This window comes from Podarcis gaigeae (assembly GCF_964106915.1).
Source record: "Podarcis gaigeae genome assembly, chromosome: 2".
NCBI classification, from domain to species: Eukaryota; Metazoa; Chordata; class Lepidosauria; order Squamata; family Lacertidae; genus Podarcis; species Podarcis gaigeae.
Window position 1 is genome coordinate 81999399 of NC_139679.1, and position 24732 is coordinate 82024130.

The 24732-nt window shown below is 40.8% G+C and overlaps 1 protein-coding gene across 2 annotated transcripts in view; it reads right to left on the reverse strand.

The window, feature by feature from the left end:
* Nucleotides 1–551: 551 nt before the first annotated feature.
* DCP1A (decapping mRNA 1A) overlaps nucleotides 552–24732 on the reverse strand; it is a 38376-nt gene continuing 14195 nt past the window's right edge. The window contains exons 4-10 of one of the 2 annotated variants that reach the window (XM_083727047.1): nucleotides 22309–22375; nucleotides 18613–18736; nucleotides 15015–15125; nucleotides 11561–12310; nucleotides 10524–10580; nucleotides 9492–9710; nucleotides 552–5193 (exon numbers count right to left, since the gene is read on the reverse strand). In XM_083727047.1, coding sequence (XP_083583173.1) covers nucleotides 5113–5193; nucleotides 9492–9710; nucleotides 10524–10580; nucleotides 11561–12310; nucleotides 15015–15125; nucleotides 18613–18736; nucleotides 22309–22375 — 1409 coding nt within the window. In that variant the 3' untranslated portion in view covers nucleotides 552–5112. Of the gene's footprint in view, nucleotides 5194–9491; nucleotides 9711–10514; nucleotides 10581–11560; nucleotides 12311–15014; nucleotides 15126–18612; nucleotides 18737–22308; nucleotides 22376–24732 lie in introns of both variants that reach the window. The other variant, XM_083727046.1, reaches the window with a different exon arrangement.

A 24732-nucleotide genomic window follows, 5' to 3' on the forward strand; every position in this document is an offset into this window, starting at 1 on the left:
ACGTAAGTAGGGGGATGCTTGTATTCAGGTTACATCTTCATCAACTTGAATGAAACAGTTAATTTCAGAAGACATCCTGGCTTTTTAAAGATGCTGAGCCTGTCAGGTGAATGTCTTACACCATCTCCAATGATGTGTTCTCCTTAGCTTCTTCCCCCAATTTCATAATTGTATATTCCCTGGGTAAGTGTGGCATCAGATGTTCGTATAGCATATGTTAAAGGTTTATAGTAAAGTGTTAAAGCAAACGAAAAGGAACACAGATGCAAGAATCTAGGGTTGCATTCAATGTTAGTCCACATACAGTACCTCCCCATTGAAGTTAATGGGCACGACTAACTCAGATCCATTAATTTCAATGGGTCTACTCAATGTTAGTTGGCTACAATCCCAAGAGTCACATTTCTGTGTTAAAGTACAGATATGTCTGGTTTTTGAAGACGGTGCCCAATTATCAAACCTTCATAAAAGCTTTCAACAGCTCTCCTAAGCTGGACTCCCTTTTCAAAAGGTGAACTGCCACCAAGAAGATATCAGGACAGACCAGAACATTTGTCTTTGAAGTTTTATTACAAAAATATATCTGCAAACATACAAAATTTTCAATGAAAAATGCTTATTCTTAAACATTTATGCAATAACTTAATGTTTGCCAGTATAATAAGATGGCACAAATTACATACCCATATACTGAAATGTTAATGAAGCATTATGGTGACAGTTTTAAAAGTTGCTCAAATGCTAGTGGGCACAATCCAGGCCACCACAGGTGCAGCGCCAATATGTAGAGGATTCCAACAAGTTCAATATATATCAGCTCCCAATACCCCCACCTATATATGTGCGTAGAAGGATGAATAACTTCAACCAAGCAGTCAAGGACTACGAATATGAATGAGACGCGCGTACAAAAGTTCCATTCCTCTTCCTATCGGTCTCTTGTACTTCCTATGTGCCCACAAAAAATGGGGAAACAGGGCTCTATTGATCCTCTGGGAATCATTCAGGTGTGAATGCTGTGCCTGTGGAACAGGACCATGCCCATTGTTTTCCTAAAGTAATCACTTAAAATCCAAAAGATCGGAAGCACCTCAAACTCTTGATATGCATGCAAGTGCAAATTAAAGCGCTAAACCCAAACACTGAGTGTAGTGTGCATTTTTAACAGAGAATCACCATGTGCCCACAATGTTAAATTGGTACAAAAACAAACCACAGGGGGAATATTATTGCAAATGTTTCCCACTTAAAGTGAAGATATTGCACCTTTAACAAGTTCACGAAAGATGTCCAAAACTGAGGTGAAATATATATTGCACACATTCCTCTTTTTAAAGATATGCTTAAAAAGCAACTCATGTAAGCCAACAAGAGGTGGCTGGGTTTTTGTGTCAGACCACTCCACATTAAATATATTTCCTGGAAAGTTCCACACTAATTATACCCGTGCCTAAACATGGCATTGGTGGAATGCCCTAAATTCAAGCAAAAGAGAACTACGGGGGGTGGGGAGATACCATTTAGTATGCCTGAAACATGATTATACTCTCTGGCTTAGATCCAAAGTTCCAGGGAGTGAAATGTCACTCTCAGAAGATGGAAACTCTTCCTTTCTACCAAAACTACTCTGGAGGGCTGAGGAACCTTCCAGAAAACTGAAGCGGCATGGGGGGAGGCAAGGAGGAAGTGGGGATCTGCAAGATCACCTTCCCCCTTTCCTTCAGCAACATTTGTCTCTTCCACAGAATGAGCTTTTCTGTTCATGGAAGAAATGTTGAATCCAACCCCATGTCAGAATAAGACATTCTTTTACTTGTCATACTGTCATATTGTGCCTTAGCTCTTAGCAGACTGTTTACATTTTGCTGGGTGTGTCACAAATACAGAGTTGCTAGGCACATTTTTAACAAAACATTGTTAATGCAACAGAACAAAACAGCAATGAGTTCTTATTGAGTAAGCTGCTTGTTTTAAAGTCACTTTTGGATGGACAAATATTAAGCAATTTTTAATAAAATGCTGCATATAGGCAACAAAAAAAATACATGCTTAAGATACTGAATATTGATTTTAGGACAGTCTAAAATCATATGTTTGCTTGTGGGAAATAATACCTTGCTAAAATATAAGCTTGAAAAGAATGGCCCAAGTTGGTTAGCTATGTACTTGTTACTGTTACATGCAGGTAAGAATAAAATGTTTCATTATAGCTCTAAACTTCTACAAGAGATTAAAAGACCAAATCGCACTAAGAACAGAACTATTGTAATCATTCAACTTAGGAACTTAATTCCATTAATTTCAATAGGTTTACTCTGAGTATGATTACTGTTGGATATGACCGTATGTAATCAGGCTAAAGCTGTCCAATGATTTCTGCATTTTGTAAGCACCTGTGATTTTTACCTTGCAGCAGAGTTTTGTTTTTCAAAGCAATTCTTAAAATGTTTGGTTTTGTTTCGTTTGTTAACTTCTCACGCTGCAATAAGCAATAAAAGCAGAATGCTGCTTTGCATTGCCTAGCTTGCCTGTGACCTCCCAGCTTCAGCCTGCTACATACACAAATGTTGTTAACGACGACGTGTGTAAGATCCTAGTTTAATGCAAATCTACTGACAAAAAAAAAGAAGATTCAACTTTCTGCTAGCTAAGGGAATTCTCTTGGAAGCAGAGAACTATTTATTGATGCCGCACATACTTCTATCAGTTGAGAACTCTTGACTTGCCAAGCTACCAGATGAGGTTTTTAGGGAATTATAATGCAAAATAGTAAACAGGAGGACGAAGTGTACTGGGACAAATACAGTGATGCTGTCTGAAGCAAAACTCTCTCTCACTAACCCCTTGAAGTCACAAAACCGTAATGGTACATTCAATATAAGGGAACCCTTTATAGCAGGGGTAGCCAACGTGTCCCCCAGATGTTGGATTACTATTCCCCTCAGCCCTACCCAGTATGGTCAGTGGTCAGGGAGTTGCAGTTCAACATCTGGAGAGAACCACACCGGCTACTTCCGTTTCATTTCCGCAGATATTTGGATACAATGCTTACTTTGACCATTGTGACCAAGTTCAGCTCAATATCGTTATTCCTCCAATATTATGCTTATGGCTAAGAAGGTTTTCTTCTTTCCATACACAATAATTAAGTCTTTATTATCTACAAACACAGCATTATATAAATTTGGTTCAGGGGGTATGGTTAATACAGCCACTTAAAATAAACTGAAGAGTACTGCAGTGGCTTGATTTCTGCCCCGCCCCCCGGAAAAAGCTTCATACAGAATAATTCTGTTTAAATAAGCAAGCATGTTTTTCTTGGTGCACATACATGGGTGTGCTATCAAAGGTCCAGCATTTAAGTAGAGCTGTCATGTTTCCTTAAAAAAAAAAGGTCTAGAAAGCCTGAAAAGGAGCATTTGAGTTTTACCATTAAAGCCAAAACATTAGTCGAATATGCATATCACTACTAACATATTTCCCTGAATTCTGCACATATATCTGATATAAAATACTATGTTTGCAACTAGAAACACTGAGTTCAAAGGCCGAAGAGGTTCTCTCAAAAGGCAGATTTTGCTAAACATAAAAACACCTACTTAAAATCACTCAAAATGAAGTACATATTTTGATTTTTTAAAAATCCAACACGCTATATATCAAAACACTGATTTGTGGTGGAATCATAATTAAAGCTTGGTAGATGAATTACAGATAGTATCTGCACCTTGAAGGGATCATTGTTACATTTAAATTTTAAGAGCAACAGGTACATTCTAATTCAGGACCTTTTCCATTGCAAACTCTACCAAAAGAAGGGGGCCTTTATAAGATCCTGGGTGTGCTTTTTATGAAGCCCTACTCATTTCAATGGCTTGCACAGGAAACTGATTGTAACACATGGATCCTCCATTCCAGCAATGCTTTGACAAATAAGCAGTGTGTGTTGATCGGTTAAAAGGATTACAAAATTACCTTTCACAATATAAAACAAAGACCTTCTACTAAAAAACAAAAACCACCCCATCCTTTAATATTAGTATTGCTTGAACATATTGAGATTTATGTTACACTAGAGTATTGCTAGCTACTATCACATACCATAATGAAATAAATACAAGTCAAGGAGAGACCGATAGCAGCATATAAAACAACAAGGAGATCAGAGCAACTTCCTTTGGGAAGAAGTTTGATCTTTACAGTGGTAATGAAATCTTAACCTTCTATGAGAACTCACAAAAACCTGCAAATGGAGGGAAAATATGGGGAGAAGAGCAGACTGCATTTGTTGTTTATGTGCCCATTTTTAAACACCAAAAACGAAATTATACACACTTCTCTGGGTTCCTTCCCATCTATGCTACAGGCAAACCTCCAAAATTTGCATTAAGCCTGGAAAGGACAATAAGGGGACCACAATGATGTTCCATCCATTTCTGTTTAAAAATTATTTGCTTGAAAATAGTATCATTAACAAAATATAAGAACACTGCAAGTATTGTTAAAGGGGTATTTCATAATCCACCTTCATTTTGCCTTAGTAAAACTTAGGGATGCAAAAGCCAGCGCTGCATATTAAGGGAGTCAGTTTGATGGTCAATACCATGCTGAGTCCATCCAGCTCTAAAGCTAAAACCCCCCCAGCATTTTTACAGTGCTTTCCACTGTTTCCTTCCAAACCCTAAAATTGCATTCTGCATTCCATCCACGGCTCTTTAAATCAGAAGTTAGCTTCACAACTTGTTATCTTTACTCAACTGCCAAAGATGGCTTAGGCCACATTCACCCTAATTATTTAGATGTATGTACCAGATGAAGAAAAATCAAAACAGTTTTTCATATTACTCTAAACCCACTCAAAAATAATGTGCTGTTAAACATGAAGACCATTTTCCGCATACAGAAATAAAAGCCTGCTGGTGATTGGTCACAGTGAAACCTAGATCACTTCTGAGAACATTAGTTATGCATTTTTAAGGGACAAGGTCTCCTTACTTTAACAAAACTTAAAACTTCAACTAAAAACAACCTTTAAAAATATTAACAGTTTCACAGAAGAGGCATAATTGTTTCTGAAACAATTGGTGGTAAGTTGAACTGTATTTACTTCAGTTATAGTTTGATGCTGTCCGTATTCTTGGTCAAGACTTGTAAATAAACTTCATGAAGCGTACTAAGAAAATTCGCATCGTTCTGAAGGAAAGAGAGGGGGAAACCATAATTAAACCAATGACAGAAATAATTCATTACTTTTTCCTACCCAATTCATTATTCTACACCTATTAACAAAACCTGTAAGTTTAGGAGTTGGGTAGGAGGAATGAAGGAGGAAGTTTAATAAAGCTATACAGTGGTACCTTGGGTTGCCTACGCTTCAGGTTACATATGCTTCAGGTTACAGACTCCGCTAACCCAGAAGTCATACCTCGGGTTAAGAACTTTGCTTCAGGATGAGAACAGAAATCATGCTCCGGCGGCCCCATTAGCTAAAGTGGTGCTTCAGGTTAAGAACAGTTTCAGGTTAAGAACGGACCTCCAGAACGAATTAAGTACTTAACCCGAGGTACCACTGTACTATCAATGATATATAGCTCAGAAATATCACTGAGCATATACAGTGGTATCTCTGTCCTGACCTTATGGGATAAATGTAACTGCCCAATTCAGTGCTCAAGGCTATTCCAGTGTAACATGGTAACACTATCAAAATTCATTTGGGCTGTTTAGATTGTTTTCAACCTGAGGAAGCAGTATGGATTTTAAAATGAATTCTTTCTACATTAAAGCCGGATCAATCTTATTTACAAGGGTACACTACTTGAAACCTTTTAGAAGGGTGCTTGCAAAGCAACTAAGATAAGAAAAGGTAAAGTGAATGCGGAAGTACAGAGAAACAAAGAGAAGTGACGAAAACTAGCGACAGGGGAGTATTATGAACTAACAAATCCATGTTAAGTCTCAAAGTGAAAGCTAATGAGGGAAACCTGCATAAGTGAATGCAACTGTACAAGAAGAATCTGAATTAGTACAGCAAGCACACTCTTAAAGACAAGAAGGCTCATTTGTTTTGGATGATAACTAAGAACCAGACAGCAATGAAATAAAAAGTCAGCATCTGCATATGTAGGATTTTACCTGTCTTGAGGTTTGGATCACTATACATTTCCATTTAGTCTCTTTCTGCATTTTGGGTATAGCCTGGGTTGAGTTAGGCAGGGCATTTTCACTATCTGACCTCCATGGACCAGCTGAGCAGGCATCATCATTGCCCATGCCTCTACAAATCTACCTATATGCATGGCCTGGGACTTTCAGTGTTCCCATCATGTGAATTTGCATCTCAAATTAAACATCATCAACAACAAACATCCGGCCAGTTATTCATATTTCTGGTTCTTCATTGAAAAAAGATACCTTTGTGTACTAGGTGGGCAATTCTAAGCCAATAAATTCAGGAAAATTAGCCAAACATAAAAGATGTGACCATTTGGTATTTTATGGCCTTATACTAATGAGAATGTGAACCTAAAGTGCCATTTAGAAGGGTGAGGGCCTTTTGTAATGCCCCAAGAGAGGAATCACCTCCCAGAAAAGGCTCGCCTCTCACCTATTTTAATATCTTGCCATAGTAAAAAAATCCTCTCTTATTCTCTTAAGAATCAGCTATATTAATTCATTTATATCTACATTTAATGGTAACTTGGAACGTGGTTTTAGTGAGGATGTGTAGTGGCTCTCCATTACTGTTTTATTACTTGACTTTTAGCCTCTGCTCCAGCTGTTTTGTTTTACATGGGTTCTGTGCTGTCATTTGACTGGTGTTTTATTTGAACTGGTGTTTTAAATTGTTTTATTCATTCATCACTTAAAGAACTCTAGTTATAATAAATGTAACAATCAGATGAGCTATGCATTTTGGATCTACATATACCGTATTTTTCGCCCCATAGGACGCATTTTTCCCCTCCAAAAATGAAGGGGAAATGTGTGTGCGTCCTATGGGGCGAATGCAGGCTTTCGCTGAAGCCTGGAGAGCAAGAGGCATCGGTGCGCACCGACCCCTCTCGCTCTCCAGGCTTCAGGAAGCTGTCCGCAAGCCTTGTGCGCCCGGCAGGAGCTCCCGCCGAGCGCGCAAGGCTTGGGGTGGCAGCCTGTTGCCGGAAGCACAGGGAGCCCTCCGGAGGGCTCCCCGTGCTTCGGGCGAGTGTCTGCAAGCCTTGCACGCCCGGCAGGAGCTCCCGCCAGGCGCACGAGGCTTGGGGCGGCAGCCTGTTGCCCGAAGCACGCGGAGCCCTCCGGAGGGTGCCCCGTGCCTCGGGCGAGTGTCTGCAAGCCTTGCGCGCCCGGCAGGAGCTCCCGCCAGGCGCGCGAGGCTTGGGGCGGCAGCCTGTTGCCCGAAGCACGCGGAGCCCTCCGGAGGGTGCCCCGTGCTTCGGGCGAGTGTCTGCAACCCTGCGCGCCCGGCAGGAGCTCCCGCCAGGCGCACAAGGCTTGGGGCGGCAGCCTGTTGCCCGAAGCACAGGGAGCCCTCCGGAGGGCTCCCCGTGCTTCGGACGAGTGTCTGCAAGCCTTGCGCGCCCGGCAGGAGCTCCCGCCGGGCGCGCGAGGCTTGGGGCGGCAGCCTGCCGCCCGAAGCACACCGAGCCCTCCGGAGGGTGCCCCGTGCTTCGGGCAGGCGTGTGCAAGGCTTGGGGCGGCAGCCGCGGCTGGAGGGGGGAAATAATTTTTTTTTATTCATTCCCCACCCCAAAAAACGAGGTGCGTCCTATGGGCCGGTGCATCCTATAGGACAAAAAATACGGTAGCTTATGGAACATTGTATTTTTTAATACTCCTCCACTGAAGGGAAGCAGAGTTTAATAATAATATTATCAACCAGGTCGGACATACACAAAGCAGAGAGCTGACTAAAGGTCAGAAACAGCATTTGTGAAGGTTTAAGACAACACAAAGCACATTCTCAAGATCACTGAAAGTGCGGCATGATTTTAATTACAAAGTAAAATTGCTGACAGTTGACCTCTGTTCAAAGGGGCTCTTCTCCCCTCCATTCACAGTCAGCAAGTTTCTTTGTTTCACTTGCGGTTCTGACAGGGGAAAAGAAACAGCAGGTTGTGCAGAAAAAAAACTACAAAGAAACAAAACAGAGGCCACAAAGCTGATTATGTGACCCGAGTACAGGCCCATTTTATTCCTAACAATTCTATTACCAAAACACTAATTTCTGTGTCCTGTTATTTTTAGATCTGTACACTGTATGCAAGACTTACTGATATCAGTATAGAAAGAACTAGAGAGCCCTGATGTAGCACAAAGGTTTGTGACCCTGGTGATGACAAAAAGGGCAAAACAATCCTCTTAATGTAAGCCTGTCCTAGGTGCAAGATCTCTCTTTGTGATTCACTGGATTTATTGGCACATTTGCAAAGCAGCCTTGCAGCTGAAGCCAATACGTAACTAAAAAAACAATTTTTCAAGTCAGCCAGTGTGCTTTTGCTGACTAAATACGAGCGTCAATGAATTCTCAAATATTTCATAACAGAATAAACTGAGAATGGCCAAGCCACTTGGAACTTCTAATGAACAAACTCCTGTGGTAAAGCAGGTTGATTTGTGATCTCCAACTACAACTTTGCAACCTATTTTGCTAAAGGTTTTCATGTATAAAGTCAAACATCTTCCATCTTTATTTTTCCCATCCTTCTGAACTTACAGATTAGATTCACTCAAAAGAAGTGAACTAAGGGAAGGTTGAGCAGTTCTTTAAAATGCAGACAGCACGTATTTCTTCCTCTGATTGTGAACAATTTGGACAGTTCAAAAATCAGAACCCTCTACGTGCCCAACACATTTCAGGTGCCATGGCCACAGCAGACTTTTAAAACAAAATTTGCCACTTGGGAGGTCCTGCTTATCCACTTTCCCCCTTCAGCTGTTATCATTTGGCTTAGAAATATGAACTCCAAATATTTCTGAATCAGTCCTGAAGTGCATACCTCTTGCCTCAAATTCCTTAGATAGAGAGATACAGTCATACCTCCTTTTGCGTCCGGGATCTGTTCAATGAAAGAGACCCTCGACAAAGTGCCGCTCTGCGCATGTGCAGAAGTGTGATTTAGTGCTTCTGCACATGTGTGAGTAGCAACCCGTTCCGGTACTTCTGGGTTTGCCATGGATGTTCGACAAAATGGACCCTAAACGGGGAGGACTCAGAACGAGTGTACTTGGAGAGTTGTCCTTGGTAGATGACACTTACGTTAGCATATTTAATAATAATTGTGTCATTTAACTGAATTAACAATTCTCATGTTTTTAAGGCTATCAATATCATTACCACTTAAAATACTGCTAACAGTTCTCTAGTTGCTACTTTTATTGCTAAATGATCTAATACACCTATCAGTGTTATTCCTCCTAACCTTCTTTATGGTACCCACTTATAATCAGCACTTTATTCTGAATCAAGAGTCCAAATGAGTCACTGACTGTACCTTTATTAGATATATTAAGGTTTCTTGAAGCTGAGATCTAGTAAGAACTGTCGGAGGTAATGTTGGAACATCTACTGCTCCAAGAGTGAGAGGAGAAGAGGAACCAACTTTGTTTTCGATGTCGGAGGACTTCATAGCTGACTGTTGGAACACACTAGGTGACAAGAGGACTGAAGGTGCCATTGTGGTTGTAGCTGCAGCAAACTGTGGGGAAGCAACCTGCAAAAACAAGAAATCAAATGAGATGGGGATGATTTCCCCCCTCATTTTTAAAGAACTATCTAAATATATTAAAGACTCTTCTGATATCACCTTTCTGGTACTGTTTGAAGTCCCAGTTAAAATAGCAGGAACCAGTGATGTAGCTCCTTGGCACACCGGCAAAAGAAGCGGCTGCTTCACTGGCTCTTATGTGACCTGGGCGCTTCCAACATTATACAAGCTGCAGGGACTTGCATGCAGAAATGAAGCGGCTTAAGTTGAAAGGGCCTCACAAAAGCTATGGATGCTAACAGTAACCAGTGTGACCAACCTGGATCACAACGCCGTTCAGGAAATAATTAATAAACCCAAATTTTTATTCTGGCATACTGATGTGGTAGCTCAAAGAGAACTCTGTAGCAATTTACAATACTATGGATAGCAGTACAATTGTTGATGCCTTCTTGGACTCTTTGTACCAGCATATAAACTCGATCTTACAAAGAAATGAGAGATTACTAAAATGTGCTCTGGAAAAATTGGGCACTTTTATAGAGAGCAGCCAATTGCATTATTGTTTTATGAGCTACAAGGGAAAGGATTGTTGGCTAGGCATATTTCAATTCTTGCAAGACCTGGAGGTCTCCAGAAGGAGTATACTAGTAAAGGAGAACTAGGTCATCCTAATTAATGGATAGGGATCAGGATTCAAGACACATTGGGTTGTCAGCCTGGATGGAACCAGGTTTTGTTGAGAATTGGCCTTTGCACAAATCCAGACAGGGAAAGACACTCTGGTGATGCAAGGATTTAAATACATACTTGGCTTGCCTTTGACAAAGCTTTGGGGTGTGAAAATGTTTCAAGCTCCTTGCTTTGCTGTGCAACCTACAATTTTAAAGAAAGAAATACGTAGTATCTGAACAATCCACCATTCTTCTTACATTTTCCCCTTTAAAAAATGCATACACACACACATGCTATTGCTTCATTTGTTAAATAAGATACCTAAGGTAACCTATTATAAGAGTTCAGAACCAAAATTGTCAGTTACATACTGTACTCCTCCTCACCGCATGGTTGCTTGGAAAGGTGAGACTTGGTCTTCCAGATTCAAGCACAGTTCTCTGACCATCTAGTCTCTACTGACATAATCAACAAATACTGTTTTGGCCGGATACAGAATTTCATCTGTATTGGACCAAAGTGTTCTGATCAATACATCACTTTTAAAGAAAAACACTGAAATCCCAACCTTGTTAAAATATAACTAACTGCCTAGCCAGAACAACGTTATAAAGCACCCCTTACAAGACTAGTATCCAATACAAACGTCCAATTCACCCATTGGCAAGAAAGAAATTGTGTTGGCACTTTCAGACTCAAATAACATTGGCTAATAACATGAGAACCGCTGCTAACAGCACTAACCTACCAATGTTTTTACAATCAACCTTATTGCTAAAGAAATCTACATATATTAATTTACTAGGAGCAGCAACCCCTGCTCATTTTGCTCGCCCAAGCTATGTACTTCTGTCCCCCCCCCCTCACAGCTCGCCTAGGCAGCAGCCCAGGCAAGCCACAGAGGAACAGGCAGGACAAGCTGGGGCAGCTCCCCAGCAATTGTCCTGCTCTGCTGCCACTTCCCTCCGTGGCCTTCCATGCTGATGAGGCTGGAATAGCAAAAGCCATGAGAGGCGTGCAGTGGCAGCAGAGCAGGACAGCTGATGGGAAGCTGGTCTTCTGCAGCTCACCTGGGCTGCACTCCCTCCACCCACTTGCCTCCATACCTGGGCCTGCTTCTCTATTGTGAACAGCAGTGTGATAACACTCTAACCATTTTATTATACACTAGGAGAACTGACCTGAACAGGTGGAATTGCTTTACCAGTCAGGGCTTGTTTGGTGTGGGATTCTTTGAAACGATCTGGGGTCGCCAGCTGGCTAGCGGCAGAAGAAGAGTTAGACGCTCCTGGCGCTTTATTTGCCGACTGCTGCATAACATCATGTTGTGGGGTCAACCTGAGTTTTTGAAGGAGATCCGTATTTGCAAGCGGCATGTTCGAAGCGCTCTCTGTACTGGTTGCAGCCAAAGATGTTAAGAATTGGTTCTGACTGGGAGTGATGTTCTGCGGACCGTGGTTCATATCAGACGGCTGCTGATTCACAAGCGGAGGCATTTGCTTGGCAGCCTGCTGCATAACTTGCAGCATGTTATTGTTTGTGCTGCCGCTCTGAAGCCTTTGCACACAGGGAGCTTCTGTGGCCAGAGTGGAATTAAGGTTAGGGCTTAGCTGTACGGCATAGTTTGAAGCTTTATTCACTTCAGGTTGTGGGGCAGAAGGTGAGGCAATCAGTAAGGGCGGCATACACTCCTGTGGCAATAAGGTACAAGAATTACTTTTGAAGCTGGAGCCGTCCAGTTTCCCCAGAGGCTGATGGATCACTGTCGACTGCTCAAATGAAAAAGGAAGGAGCAAATTGTGCTCTCTGCATGAGGAGTCAGGCTTCTTGGTTCTCTCTGGATTAGAGTAGGAAACTGTACTGGGTTCCTTTGGAAATGACGTTCCAAATAACTCTTCCACTGTTAGGTGTTTTGGTATGGATGAGCACGGCTAGAAATAGAGAAAAAAAGAACAACCAGAAGCTCAGCTTAAAAGTCTCCAGTAAATTAGTGGTAGTGTGTAGAATTTAAAAGAGAACAGCTTGCTAAGTTGTAAAGCCATGCAAAAAACACATTACGGGCCATAGGTTTTATCAACAATATTTTTATACTTATGTGGCACAATATACTTGAATATCACGATGAAACACTATACGCTAACAACCAATTCTTGGAATCCCAATTGTAAGAGTTTGTTTTCCTACTGCTTTTCATTGTCTTTAAAATTGCAAAGCATTTTCATCTGCATATACCTTTAAGGAGAGAATATTTATCAGGAGACTTAAAAAAATGATGGAGCCATAAGCAGACTTGCCCCAAGAAGCTACTTATTTTCATACTCCTTCACCCATTCTGCACAGATATTGCCATCCTATCTCATGGCAGTCCAAAGAATTATCAGTTTCGCCTCACAAATAAGTACTGGTAGTTCTTATTTGTAAAGATTGCAAAGTATAATAGATAAGTGCAAAAAAGGAGTTTAAAGTAGAAGTAAGCTCTGTACATGGGCATAGGAAGGAATGAGCTGCTAGAAGGCCAACAAAAGGGTATTGGGTTACTTTGCATGGCATGGTGTGTTACTGTACACAAGGCAGGGCTCCAGCATGGAGGAGAAATGGGGTTGTGTGTTATTACTGCAAGGATTTATTTGCTCCCTTTGCAAAGAAGCAAATATTCATGGTGAGAAAATTAGCTCCCTGCCACTTTCAGAACTGCAAAACTCATTTATATCATAATTTTTTGGGAAGCCGTTTCATAATACAATATAATAAAAGACAAACAAATCTAAATGAAAAGAAAAAGAAATAGCAACGTCCTCTCTCAAATAGATCTTAGCCCTTGTCTCACAGAGAATGGGGTTGACCCTTCCAGTTATCTCCTGAGAGATTCCCTTTCTTCCCTTCCCTGCCTCTCACACAGTGTCCTTCACCAGCCACCCTGCCTCTCACACAGTGTCCTTCACCAGCCACCCATTACCTTCCATGTTTGTATAATCCCAATAATGGCCCAGAATAGAAGACACCAAAAAGGAAGGGAGGGAGGGAGAGAAGAGAATAATAAACGGAAAAAAGGTGGTGGAGAAAGAGAAATAAAAAGGATGGGAAAAACTCCTATGATGTAGAAGAGTAACATTTTAGAATCTTACAGCCTGGTTCACTTTAATCTTCAATTCCATACTAATAATTGGGACTATGCACCCCAAACCCCATTAAGAGCCAAAAAGGCAGATAAGACTACTTCTGATCAACTGCATCAATTTAAAAATTGAAACATCCAACATCCTCCTTGTAGATCTGTGAAAAACCCTCAGTGGCTTCAGTAAGACAAAATGGCCCTAAAACCCCATTTCTAGAAGGAGACTCTCCAAGATTAAATTGTGCACTGCTCCTTTTCCTCCATTAGATGGCACTATTAGCAGGCACAAGACCTGCTCATCTTATTTCTTGCAACCAATTTTCTGTATTAGTATACAGTATCTTTCTTGGCTATCTGTCTCACTTCTTAGCCAAAGCTCCTGTTTAGTTGACTAATAAGCCTTACGATGTCCCATGAGGGCCAAAAGCTGGCCTGGGTGGTCAGACTTCCCTACTGTTGCTGTCAAAGCAACCTACAGAAGGGGCAGAATCCAATGGGCGCTGCCCCATGTTTAGACATACAACAGAGTCATGAATGCTGCACTCACGGTTCTCACATTCTTCTTTCTAAGCTTAAAGCACCATGGAAAAGAAAAGTTCTAGTCTAGCCTGTTTCTCTTGTGTTAGGAACTCTTGTTGTTTTTAAAGCAGCAGGGGAAGCTTGAGATCACGCCACCTGAGGCAGCCCCAACAAATATAATATGTGATTATTCAGCAGGTGTACTTCAACACAGAGGTCATCTATACCTTTAAAATGAAGACCCAGGGGTTGTTTCCAATGCTGTCCCTTCTGTACACAAAAGGCTCTTTGATCCAGCAGAAGAGGGAGGGGGTTGGGGGTTTCTGTTTGTTTTGTTTTTGGCAAGTGATTTTCCAAGTTGTTCTGGAGGTTCTCCAGAGGGAAGGGGGAAATCAGTGAAAATTATTTCCCACCCCCTTCTGTTTATAGAAGCCTCTGCTGGATCCAAACAGCTGCCTATGAACAACACTGAATGCAATCTACAGAACACCATGTTCTGGTTAGAAGGACCTATAAACTCATAATGGTTGTTTCTAACTGGTGGCTCTGCACTGATGTTAAGCACTTCCACTTGCACAAAACATGGCCCCCAATTTTACTGATCCCTCCTACCCAGGACAAGTCCCCTATGCCCCTCAAAAGAGGACCCTCTGAAACACTATGGGATATAGCACAGAGGGCATCAATTGTTGGGGGGAATTGGTGAAAATGGGGTGCCTTGGCTCTCAATACTACCATTGGATACAACCAGTGCTTTTTTTCCTGTAAAAATGTTAAGGAGTACTCTGATTTTGACTCAAGAAAAACACCATTTTATAGTTAAAATCAGGAAGAATAAATATAGTAAATGGATAAAAGGACAAAGATTCACAAAATGTTTAGCGGTATGCGCCCCCCTGCATCCCCCCAGAAAAAAAGCACTGGATGCAGCCCCATGATCCATTTATTATAAAGGTAACAAAACAGTACAGTAGTGTCACAGTGCTTTAAAATGAACATACATGGTCTTGCATTTGTAACATTGATGATCCATGCTCTGAAATCTCTGTATTTTCCGTCTTTGTGGGATTTGCACTTGGTTGTGTCCAACTAATGAGGTCACTCTTCTGATTCTAGAAAATAAAATGCATTATTGTTTTTAATTCCCACTCAGACGTGTTCATTTTCCGCACCCCTCTATAAACCTCCCAGGAAGATCTTTTCCTCGCCTGCTCGTCTTCTCTCTGAACTTTATGCTTTTCACAACATACTATCTATTCAATATTGTGGTTATCGCATTGCACAATCCTATGATAGTTCTGCCAGTGTCATGCTAAAGGCACAACTTGATCAGAAGCTGATGAAACATCATGGCCAGCATCACCCAGCTTCAACCCAAACAGTTCTCCCAGCTGTTGTCAGCTAGACACGAATGCATGACTCAGGCCATTTGGGTCACCCAAATGAATGGAGAAGATACAGAATGTCTACGCAACAGAGTTTTTAAACATCTCTTACAGCTATACAACCGGGTGCACGTCCTCTAAAAGGGTAGATGTGCTTACACTTGTGAAAATACACACCAAGGTGTACACAGAACAATTATAAAATTAGCTAGAACAGTCATGAGTCCAGCATGTTTCCAGGCATTAGGCAAATGTACTAACAGCACTAAAATAAAGTGATGATTCAGCTTCATGGTTCAAGAGACCTGCCAGTTTAAATCTTTTGAGTGTGCCATTTATGATGCAGTCAACAGAGCTGAAGTTGACAGTCTTTGCTGCTGTTGGAGAAAAAATTCAGTCGATATATTACCTTACGCAAAGTTTTTCCCCAAGTATAAGCTTCAAGCTTCATGAGCTGACCATCAACACAAGGAAGTTAAGCCGGCTGTAGCAAACTGCAATCATGGCCAGCAATGGAAACCTGCCACATCACTACAACTTTGCATAAATATGTAAAGATTTACTTTATCTTACAGATTTAAAATTCATAAAATAGATTGACAATACCCCGTCTGCCGTGTCTCTGCCTCCCCCCCCCCCAATTTCCTGCACTTTTAGTGTGGCTAACATTTTGGTAAGGAATTTAAGCCCAATTTCATTGTTTGTAAACGCGATCCCAAAGTATCGTTGCTTGTTTAAGGCCAGGTTACAAAAAGTGTTATAATCTTTCTGAAGAGGGAGGGGGAAAGTTAGCTATTTAAAAAAAAGAACCACTAACCAAACTCATTCATTTTCACATATGGACTGGATGCAGAGAGTACATGAAAGATTAAGCTGGTTTAGAATCCTATATTAAATCACTCAGGCAGTTACAAAGCTCTTTTCTCACTCCTGGCTACCCATTCTCATGCCGACTCTCTGCCCATCACATGTGGGCTGCACAGCAGGATTATTTTATGATCCATCTGGACTGTACTAGGCAGATTTTTCTATAAAATGCAAATTCATCTATAATTATTATAGACTCAAGATAATTGGCAAGGAATTAGTAAGAGGAATGACATAAAAACATACACATGCTTGAAAAAGCATGCAATTAAAAGAATTAGGAGCAATAATGTGTAAGACACATGACACAGCAACAGAAAGAACCCACAACTAAACAACATAAAACACTAATTCAATTTATACCAGGAGTTTATTTCTAAAGCTTCCCTCTCATTTTTTTCATTAAACAGGTACTTTACAGATCTGCATATTTAGAAGCATCACCTCTGAAAACCAAATTGGATAGCTGTGGTTTAGGGCACATTTCAATAGCTGGAGGAGTTATGCAAAGTATGTGCAAGAATGTGGAGTCAGAGTCCCTGTCTCCCACAGATGGAAGAGGCAGCATTATAATGAATTCAACCTGCCCTGAGTGTACAGAATGGTGTATACATTTAATCAAGTGACATATTTTCCAGAATGGTTCACATGATTAAGATTGCCAAATTATTTCTGGGCTTCTCCTTTGTCTTTAACAGCATGGAAAGCAGAAAATTAGGAGGTGAAGGTTTTCTTTATTCCATTATGTAGATACAGTAATAACAATGTTAATGTCTCAATGTTGTTGAATTGTGTTGAGAAATCCCATGAACAGCGTTGTGGCCACAAAACATTCCACACATGAAGAGGGGGAGGGGGGAGTATTTTCAATGACCTCTCCTTCCTCCCGTCACTCCCTGAAAGGTGTACTCTAGCACTAGGGGACCTTTCAGAAAAGTGTGGCAGGTGGTGAATAAGGCTTCATGGGAAAATTGCCATAAGTCATCTTCTCATCCATGAATGGGAACTCCTGGTGGATCCAAGCCTCTTTCAAAAAATGGAAGGAGATACTCTGGACCCAACTCATTGAAACTGCTCCTTTTCTTAATTTATTCTACTCCACCACCTTAAAAAAATCAAAATCAATAAGTACTTGCTAATTCTCTCGTCTCTTATTACCTCTAGTCCTACCTGATTCATTTAACATCTCTCCTTGAGTAGGGAGGGAACAAGATGGGTGGGGGCTGAAAGTAGATGAGACGTACACGGTGCACACATTCTGAAGGACTGGACACCCCACCACAGGCGAGTTGGAGGGATGGTGGGGAGACTGCCATAGTTAATAGAACCTAGGCAGTAATGAATGTGTGGTTGCAATGCAATTAAGAAGGCACAGGGTGAGCTAGACAACTCTACATTATATAGATAGATTACTACCGAAGGTGAAGGTTGGGAAGGCATTAGACTTAGAACGAAGAAATTTAAACTGATCAGATGTAAAATACTAAGGCAAAACCATATTTGCATGTTTAACTCACATAACTATGCCCCTTCTCTCAAATAAAACAGAAGTTTGAGGAAAAAATCTCTCTCTCTCATTGTTTCTCCTTATAAGTTTTCAGTCAATACTGTCAGAGCCAAGACAGATTATGTCGCCATTATTTTATAAACCATGACAGGCTACTGTTTTCATTTTTAAAAGGTACAGCAACTTATTCTAGCTTGGATAAACATCAATGTGTCTAAAATTGGTATTCCAGGATAGATGAAAGCCCTTAGCCATTTGCTTCATGATTCAACATGCCCTGAGGCATTGTAATATTGCCATGCACTGCCTATGATGATTCACTGCTCACTCTTTCTCCTTCAGCAAGTTTGGGTAAGGAGAAAGAAAACAGACTGTATTATAGTACTGAAAACTGTAAGGAAAGTTTCTAGAGTGTGAAGTTGTGCTAGGGGGATACTAAAATACAGGCAACTTTGTTGTTGCCCAATTTTCCAGGACTTTTAGAAATATAATCAAGTTTGCACAGAAGGAACATGAACCTTGAGTAATAGTATGCAATACCTCCATTGACATTTATCTCAGCTTCCAGAAAAGCAGCCATTTGAGACTGAAATTAAATTTCAAAAGCCTAATTATGTACAGTGACACACAAAAATTACATCAATGGAAATCCAGAAAAACAAGGCAGGACAGCCCCATTTTGCCAGTGCTTACTATTAGAAAAAGAAAAGAGAATGAATGAATGGAAATCCTTGAGGGATAATCATCCAACAGCAAAGGTACACCAAGTTTATTTTGGCTCCCACTAAAATATGTAATGCAAGCCTGACCTCTGATTTCTAATACAGATACTTTCCTTACCTGTTCATATTCAACCTTAGCTTTGCTAAGCATCTCTAGGATATCAGTGCATCCATTAATCCTGCTGACACTTCTTCTGTCCTGGAACAGCAGCTGGGATCTCTGAGCTTCTTCTTGCACTACTCTATGATAGAGGAGGGGGAAAACAGCGTATGATTAGATTTTATTAAAAATGTACAGCAAAACACACCATTCACTATAGAAGCAGTTTGTTTCATATTTTGAACTGGATACATGCTGCATGAATTCTGTGCACATCTTAACCCCAACGGAGCTATATGTTCTAAACCTGAATTTTATAATTTCAATTTCATTGCTGGTTTCTACTTCCCAAAACTGGCAGGGTTTTATACAGTGGTTATGTATAGCATTTAGATAACCTAACAGTAAAGCCATGTAAATGGGAGCAAGTAATACTGTAAACCAACACCTATGATTCCACTGATTATGACCTAGTTAGGCCATTTTCAAGTTAGTAGAAGGAGTAAATGTACTTTCTAAAAAAAAAAGCAGATCACTTACACAAACAGAAAGCTTTCGCGCATTTGAAGGAATTTTGAATTTGGGCTACTTGTAAATGTGCTCAGTCACCGAGACTCCCCAGTTCACTTTTCATGTGAACATTTCCCACTTTTGTAGACATGTACAATATATACAGTGCGAAATACAGAAGCAGCCCATCAAAAAACAACACCAGGAGATTCCTCTATAACATCCTTTATTAGCCACTACTCCAAAAATGTTTTATTGTCAAACAATAGAGCCCAGTTTATGATGACATTTTTTGGCACAAATTATCACGGGAAGCTCTAAGTGCATTATGGGAAGAGCCTGATTCTCATCAGCTGGATGGCGTGTTTGTGTGCAAAATTCTGTATAAGAAAGAATAAGATTAGAGGGGGAAAATACAAATGATATAGTCTAGTCACTGAGAGGTATGTCTGATCCCTTCATGGCCTATTTTCAAGTGCACACTTACAGACTATTTTATTTCAACTTGCATTTTAGTCAGAGCCTTTTAAAGGTTTGTTTTGCTTCTGTTTTGCAATATACTGTGCAAGTGGATTATATTGTCACATTTATTTTGTTTTAAATGTAACTTTCAGTCTACATATGCATAGAAAGATGGGATATCAATTTTGTGTGTGTGTGTGTGTTTTTTTAAAGGAGACTATTATTTTACCATAACCTCTCTCACTGGTCCAGAGCAGGAACATTGCTAGAAATTTAAAGTATCAGGGCACAAGCCCATGACCCAAATATGCATTACATAGGAGCCATCTCCAGGGGGCCGTGGGCTCCCACAGTAACGACTTGTGGAGGCTGAGCCACCTCAAAGTCAATGAGAAAAGCCAGCAGGCAGCAGTGGTGCTGCCTCTGAGGGAGAGAAGCAGTTCAGCTCCGTCCTTGCAGCCAGTGAGCGAGGCATCCTTTTCCAGGGCGTGGGGCTTGGACGTGGAGGCAGAGTCTCTCTGCCTCCGAGTCTGAGCCTCTCCCCACAGAAAACAGTGCACCGCTAGCTGCGGAGAGGAGGAATAAGAGAAGCCACCGCCGCCGCAACATGGACATGTGATGTCACACACACATGCCTGCATGTAGTGTGTGTGACGCTGCACGCCCGTGTTGCAGCGGCAGGCACCCACAATCCCGAGGACGAGATGACACCCCTGATGCATAATATTTGGAGATGCTAATTTACAAACGTAGATGCCTCTCAGAAGTTGAGCCCAAAACTGCACTATACATTTAATATAGTATCATACCACATAGCCATGGCTTCCCCCCAAAGTATCCTTAGGAAACATAGCAGTGTAGCAATCACTCCCTCTTTCCAGGGAACTTTGGGAATTGTAGCTGAGTAATGGAAAATAGAGGTCTTCTAACAAATCTCTACACCCTTAACTACAGTCTTCAGGATTCTTGAGGGAACTCATGGCTATTTAAATTGGTATGATAATGCTTTAAAAATGTATAATGCAGATGTGGCTTAAGGTGATGGGTGGCTGGGTATCAACACCACTCTGCTTCAGAGGGCATCCAGTCACCCTATAAAAAAAGCTTCCTTCAACAAAGCTTTTAAAATGGGAGGGAAAGGGGCAGGAGATCTAGGCTCTGTCTCAGAATAGCCAGTGCTTGGTCCCTACTTGGTAGCCTGCTAAAAACTTAATGGTCCACTTTCCTGAAACAGGTAAGATCAAAGCCGCCTGAATTAACACACAGTAACCTTCAATGAGATGGAGTTGTGATTTTTTTTTTAATCTAGTCTCCTGCAGTGAGAGTAGATTTGATTATTAAGAACAGGAAATGCCATGTCAAAAGCATCAGGCTATATTACAGGCAGCTGATGGGAAAGCCAAAAGGTGATATCACAACAATCACAGAATATGTCAATCACGCCATATCTTCTCTTCATGAAAGGATGCTAGGGCAAGTTAACTCCCAATAGCTTACTCCATCATTACATTAATGTTTCCCCAGTCTAGAATGAAAAACTCACAGAAACAGAAGATCATAAATACCATTAAATTCCCTGGAGAAGGTTGAGAGTGGTCCGTTCTCTGAGCTCTAAAGTATTTGCTGATGCAGCTATTTGATGCCAAATAAGTGTGGTTTGTCCTCCAAGACATGACATTACTATAGGTAATATAGAGGGCATGCTGGGCACACGCTGCGATAAAGCCACCAAATTACACAACAAGAAGAGAGGCAAACCTTCGCTAATTGGCACAGACAATCTTAATTTGCATGATTCAGATCTGAGAATTTGGATTCTGTATCACTGGATGAATGAGGATGTAATGCTCCTAACATTGTAACCACGGTTAAAAAACTGGTAGCCATGGGATCGTGTGCTACTTGGTATAAATCCCTCTCTCTCCAGCACAAATCTAATCCCCACTCTTATCCATTGGTTTGTCCAGAAATCGAACCCAGCATTGGGTTGCAGAATCAGTAGTGTTACGTACAGTGATGCACTGCAACTCCTCACTCATTTTGATCGCACCCATTCAATAATTCTGTTACTTTACAATTATAAAAATGAGCCAGTTTATGATAACTTCTTGACCAAAGAATTGTCCTGCTGGACCTGGCCCAGGGCCTATCAAGTTCAGTATTCTGTTTTCACAGTGGCTAACCAGGTGTCTACAGAAAGCCCACAAGCAGGACACAGGGGCAACAGTGCTCTCTTGACTGTGATCCCCAGCAATAGGATTTGTCTAGTCTGAATCTGTATTGAATTGTTTTATTCACTTGCTGTTTGCCATACTGGGCTTCTTTCGGAAGAAATGGGGGAGGGGAAAGTTAATTAAACAAATTAATCCACCCATCAAATAAGCTAGTATTCAGAGGCATGTAGTGTCTGATACTGGAGGTACCAGGGCTATCTGATATAGCATTATCCTCGAGATATTTTGACTTCTGTTCTGCTCATGTATAAACTTTGCATGCACTATAAGAGAGCTCATATCACATTGCCTGGGTGCTAAGACATAGTTTGGCTTAGAATTGCATGCAAACAGGGAAAGTAAATGGCCTTTATTCTAAGCACAAAATTAAGCAGTACATTACAAACTAAGTTAACATGAATTTTTACTGACGGCACAAATATTGGCAAGGATACATGGTTTTATAGGAAATGCTATAAAATGCAAACTAGAAATAACACAAAGTTGTTTTAAAAAATGAGATACTTACTTTGCCATGAGTTTTGCTATTCGGTGACAGTCATTCTTGTCATAGAACCAGATACTGTAAATTGATACTTGAGGAAGGTATTTAAAAAAAGACAGTTAATATATTATTATTATTATTATTATTATTATTATTATTATTATTATTACATCATTTTGATTGCAGAGTGTCTTCAAATAGAAAACAGCAGGATGCATAGATTACAAATTCTGTACTTAAAATGATTTATGCACATATGAGCAGTACTACTGGGTAATTTCAAATATTCATGGAAACAGGGGCAGCAAATAATAAAACAGATGTTAGGTTATGGTATTACACTTGCTAGTGAACAATTTAATATGTACAACCATATTGAAAACAAACATCTTGTTCCCAGGCAAAAGCTTTAATCTTAGGCCAAAAAAAGGTTACATGTTAAAAGCTCCTGATCTGACAGGTTAAATTACAGGCAGGTCAGATAAAATGAGCATTTAAGACTAGTGCAGAACCCAAAGTGCAGTGCAAATCAACATAACATTCAGTCCAGTTATATGTGTGTGATAATTATGAACCATTCACTTAGAAGTCAGTAGCAGCTTAAATTTGACTTTGTATTTAACGTTATACAGTTAACTGGATGTACCAGTAAGTCCCATTTAGTTCAGTGGGACTTACTTCTGAGTAGGTATGTGTGCGCTTGTACCATTAAAATGATATGAAGTTAACAACATTAACTCAAAAGAGAATTCTGTATAAGCGTTAAATACATTTAAAAATGTTTATTTCACTTTCTGCCCTGGGAGTGAAAAAGAAAAGGTCTAAACGAAAGGAACCAGAAATCTGTCAGACTGCATGAGTCTTTCCTTTTCCTTCACTCTGTACTTCTAGCCTTTCATCTGACACACATATACAGAGTCCTTTCTGTGTCACCTTCCTGGCTATAAACCTTCATTCTATTCTTGCAAAGTAGTAAAAGGGATCTAGCAAGAAGGAAACTCAAGGTCAGGAGGCAAGGCAGCCGGAGGAAGAGAGACAAAGTGAGTAACGGGCTAAATAACAGAGTCCCAAGAGAGGATGGGTAAAGGAAGCAAAGGATATGAAGCAGGATACACAAAGGAAAAGGCACTCTTAAGAAAACCATCGCATGGGAACAGGAAGAAGAGTAGCTCTGCTACTTGGGTAGAGACAAAATGAAGATGCAGGATGAGTGATGCCCAGTTTAGTAATAACTGTGAAATAACTGTGGACTCTAAAAAAGATATAATATACTACAGATAATTTATATAATAGAACAGGTTCAGGGAACTGGATCAAGCTAGCAGGCCCATAATTCCATGGAACAGGAAACTTGTGGCCTTGTATTCACACAAAACACTAAACCATAGTTAACAAAAATTGGGATTCAGTAACAAACAAATTCTTAAATAAAAATGGGGAGATGTGATTCCATTAAGCATTGTGAAATATTAAATCTTTGAAAGCAGGTGACTATTGCAATGCAAAATGATCTTTTAAGAAAACTGGTTCATAGCTATGTCCTAAACAACAAAAAATAATAATACTCAGTTAGAAAGTACTTCTGAACCCACTGCTGTCGCTTTAGGTTCAGGTGGCCTCAGTGGGACAGAGTGCCTTCTATCAGCTTTGGCTGGTAGACCTATCTGACCCCTATCTGGATATGCCCAACTTATGTCATCTAGGCTCTGGTAACCTCTAGGTTAGATTACTGCAACACAATTATATATGTAAGTCTGTCTTTCAAGACAGTTTGGAAAGTTCAGCTGCTGCAGAGTTCAATGGCCAGGTTGCTCACTGGGGCAAGACAGTTTGAGCATATTACACCGATCCTGGTCCAACTGCAGTGGCTGCCAATCAGTTTCCAGGCCCAGTTCAAAGTGATGGTTTTCACCTATAAATCCTTAAATGGCTCAGGACCACCATCTCATATGAAGCCCTTCTTCATGTGGCTCCTCCACGAGAGGTCCAGAAGGTGGGAACATGAAAATGGGCCTTTTCTGTGGTGGCTTGCCATTACATATCTTGAGGTGCCAGGCAAAAACATTCCCCTTCTCCCAGGCCTTTGGCTAATTAAACAATCTCTGCCATTTTCAAGTATGTGGGGTGGGTGGGTACAGTACTGGTTTTGTTTGTTATTATGTTTGTTATTATGGTATGTACTATTGGAAACTGCCCTGTGAGGAGGGCAGTATAGAAATTTAATAAATCATAATAATACAGTGGTAAAATGGTAAAAGTTAAAGGTACCCCTGCCCGTGTGGGCCAGTCTTGACAGACTCTGGGGTTGTGCGCCCATCTCACTCAAGACGCCAGGGGCCAGCGCTGTCCGGAGACACTTCCGGGTCACGTGGCCAGCGTGACATCGCTGCTCTGGCGAGCCAGAGCCGCACACGGAAACGCCGTTTACCTTCCCGCTGGTAAGCGGTC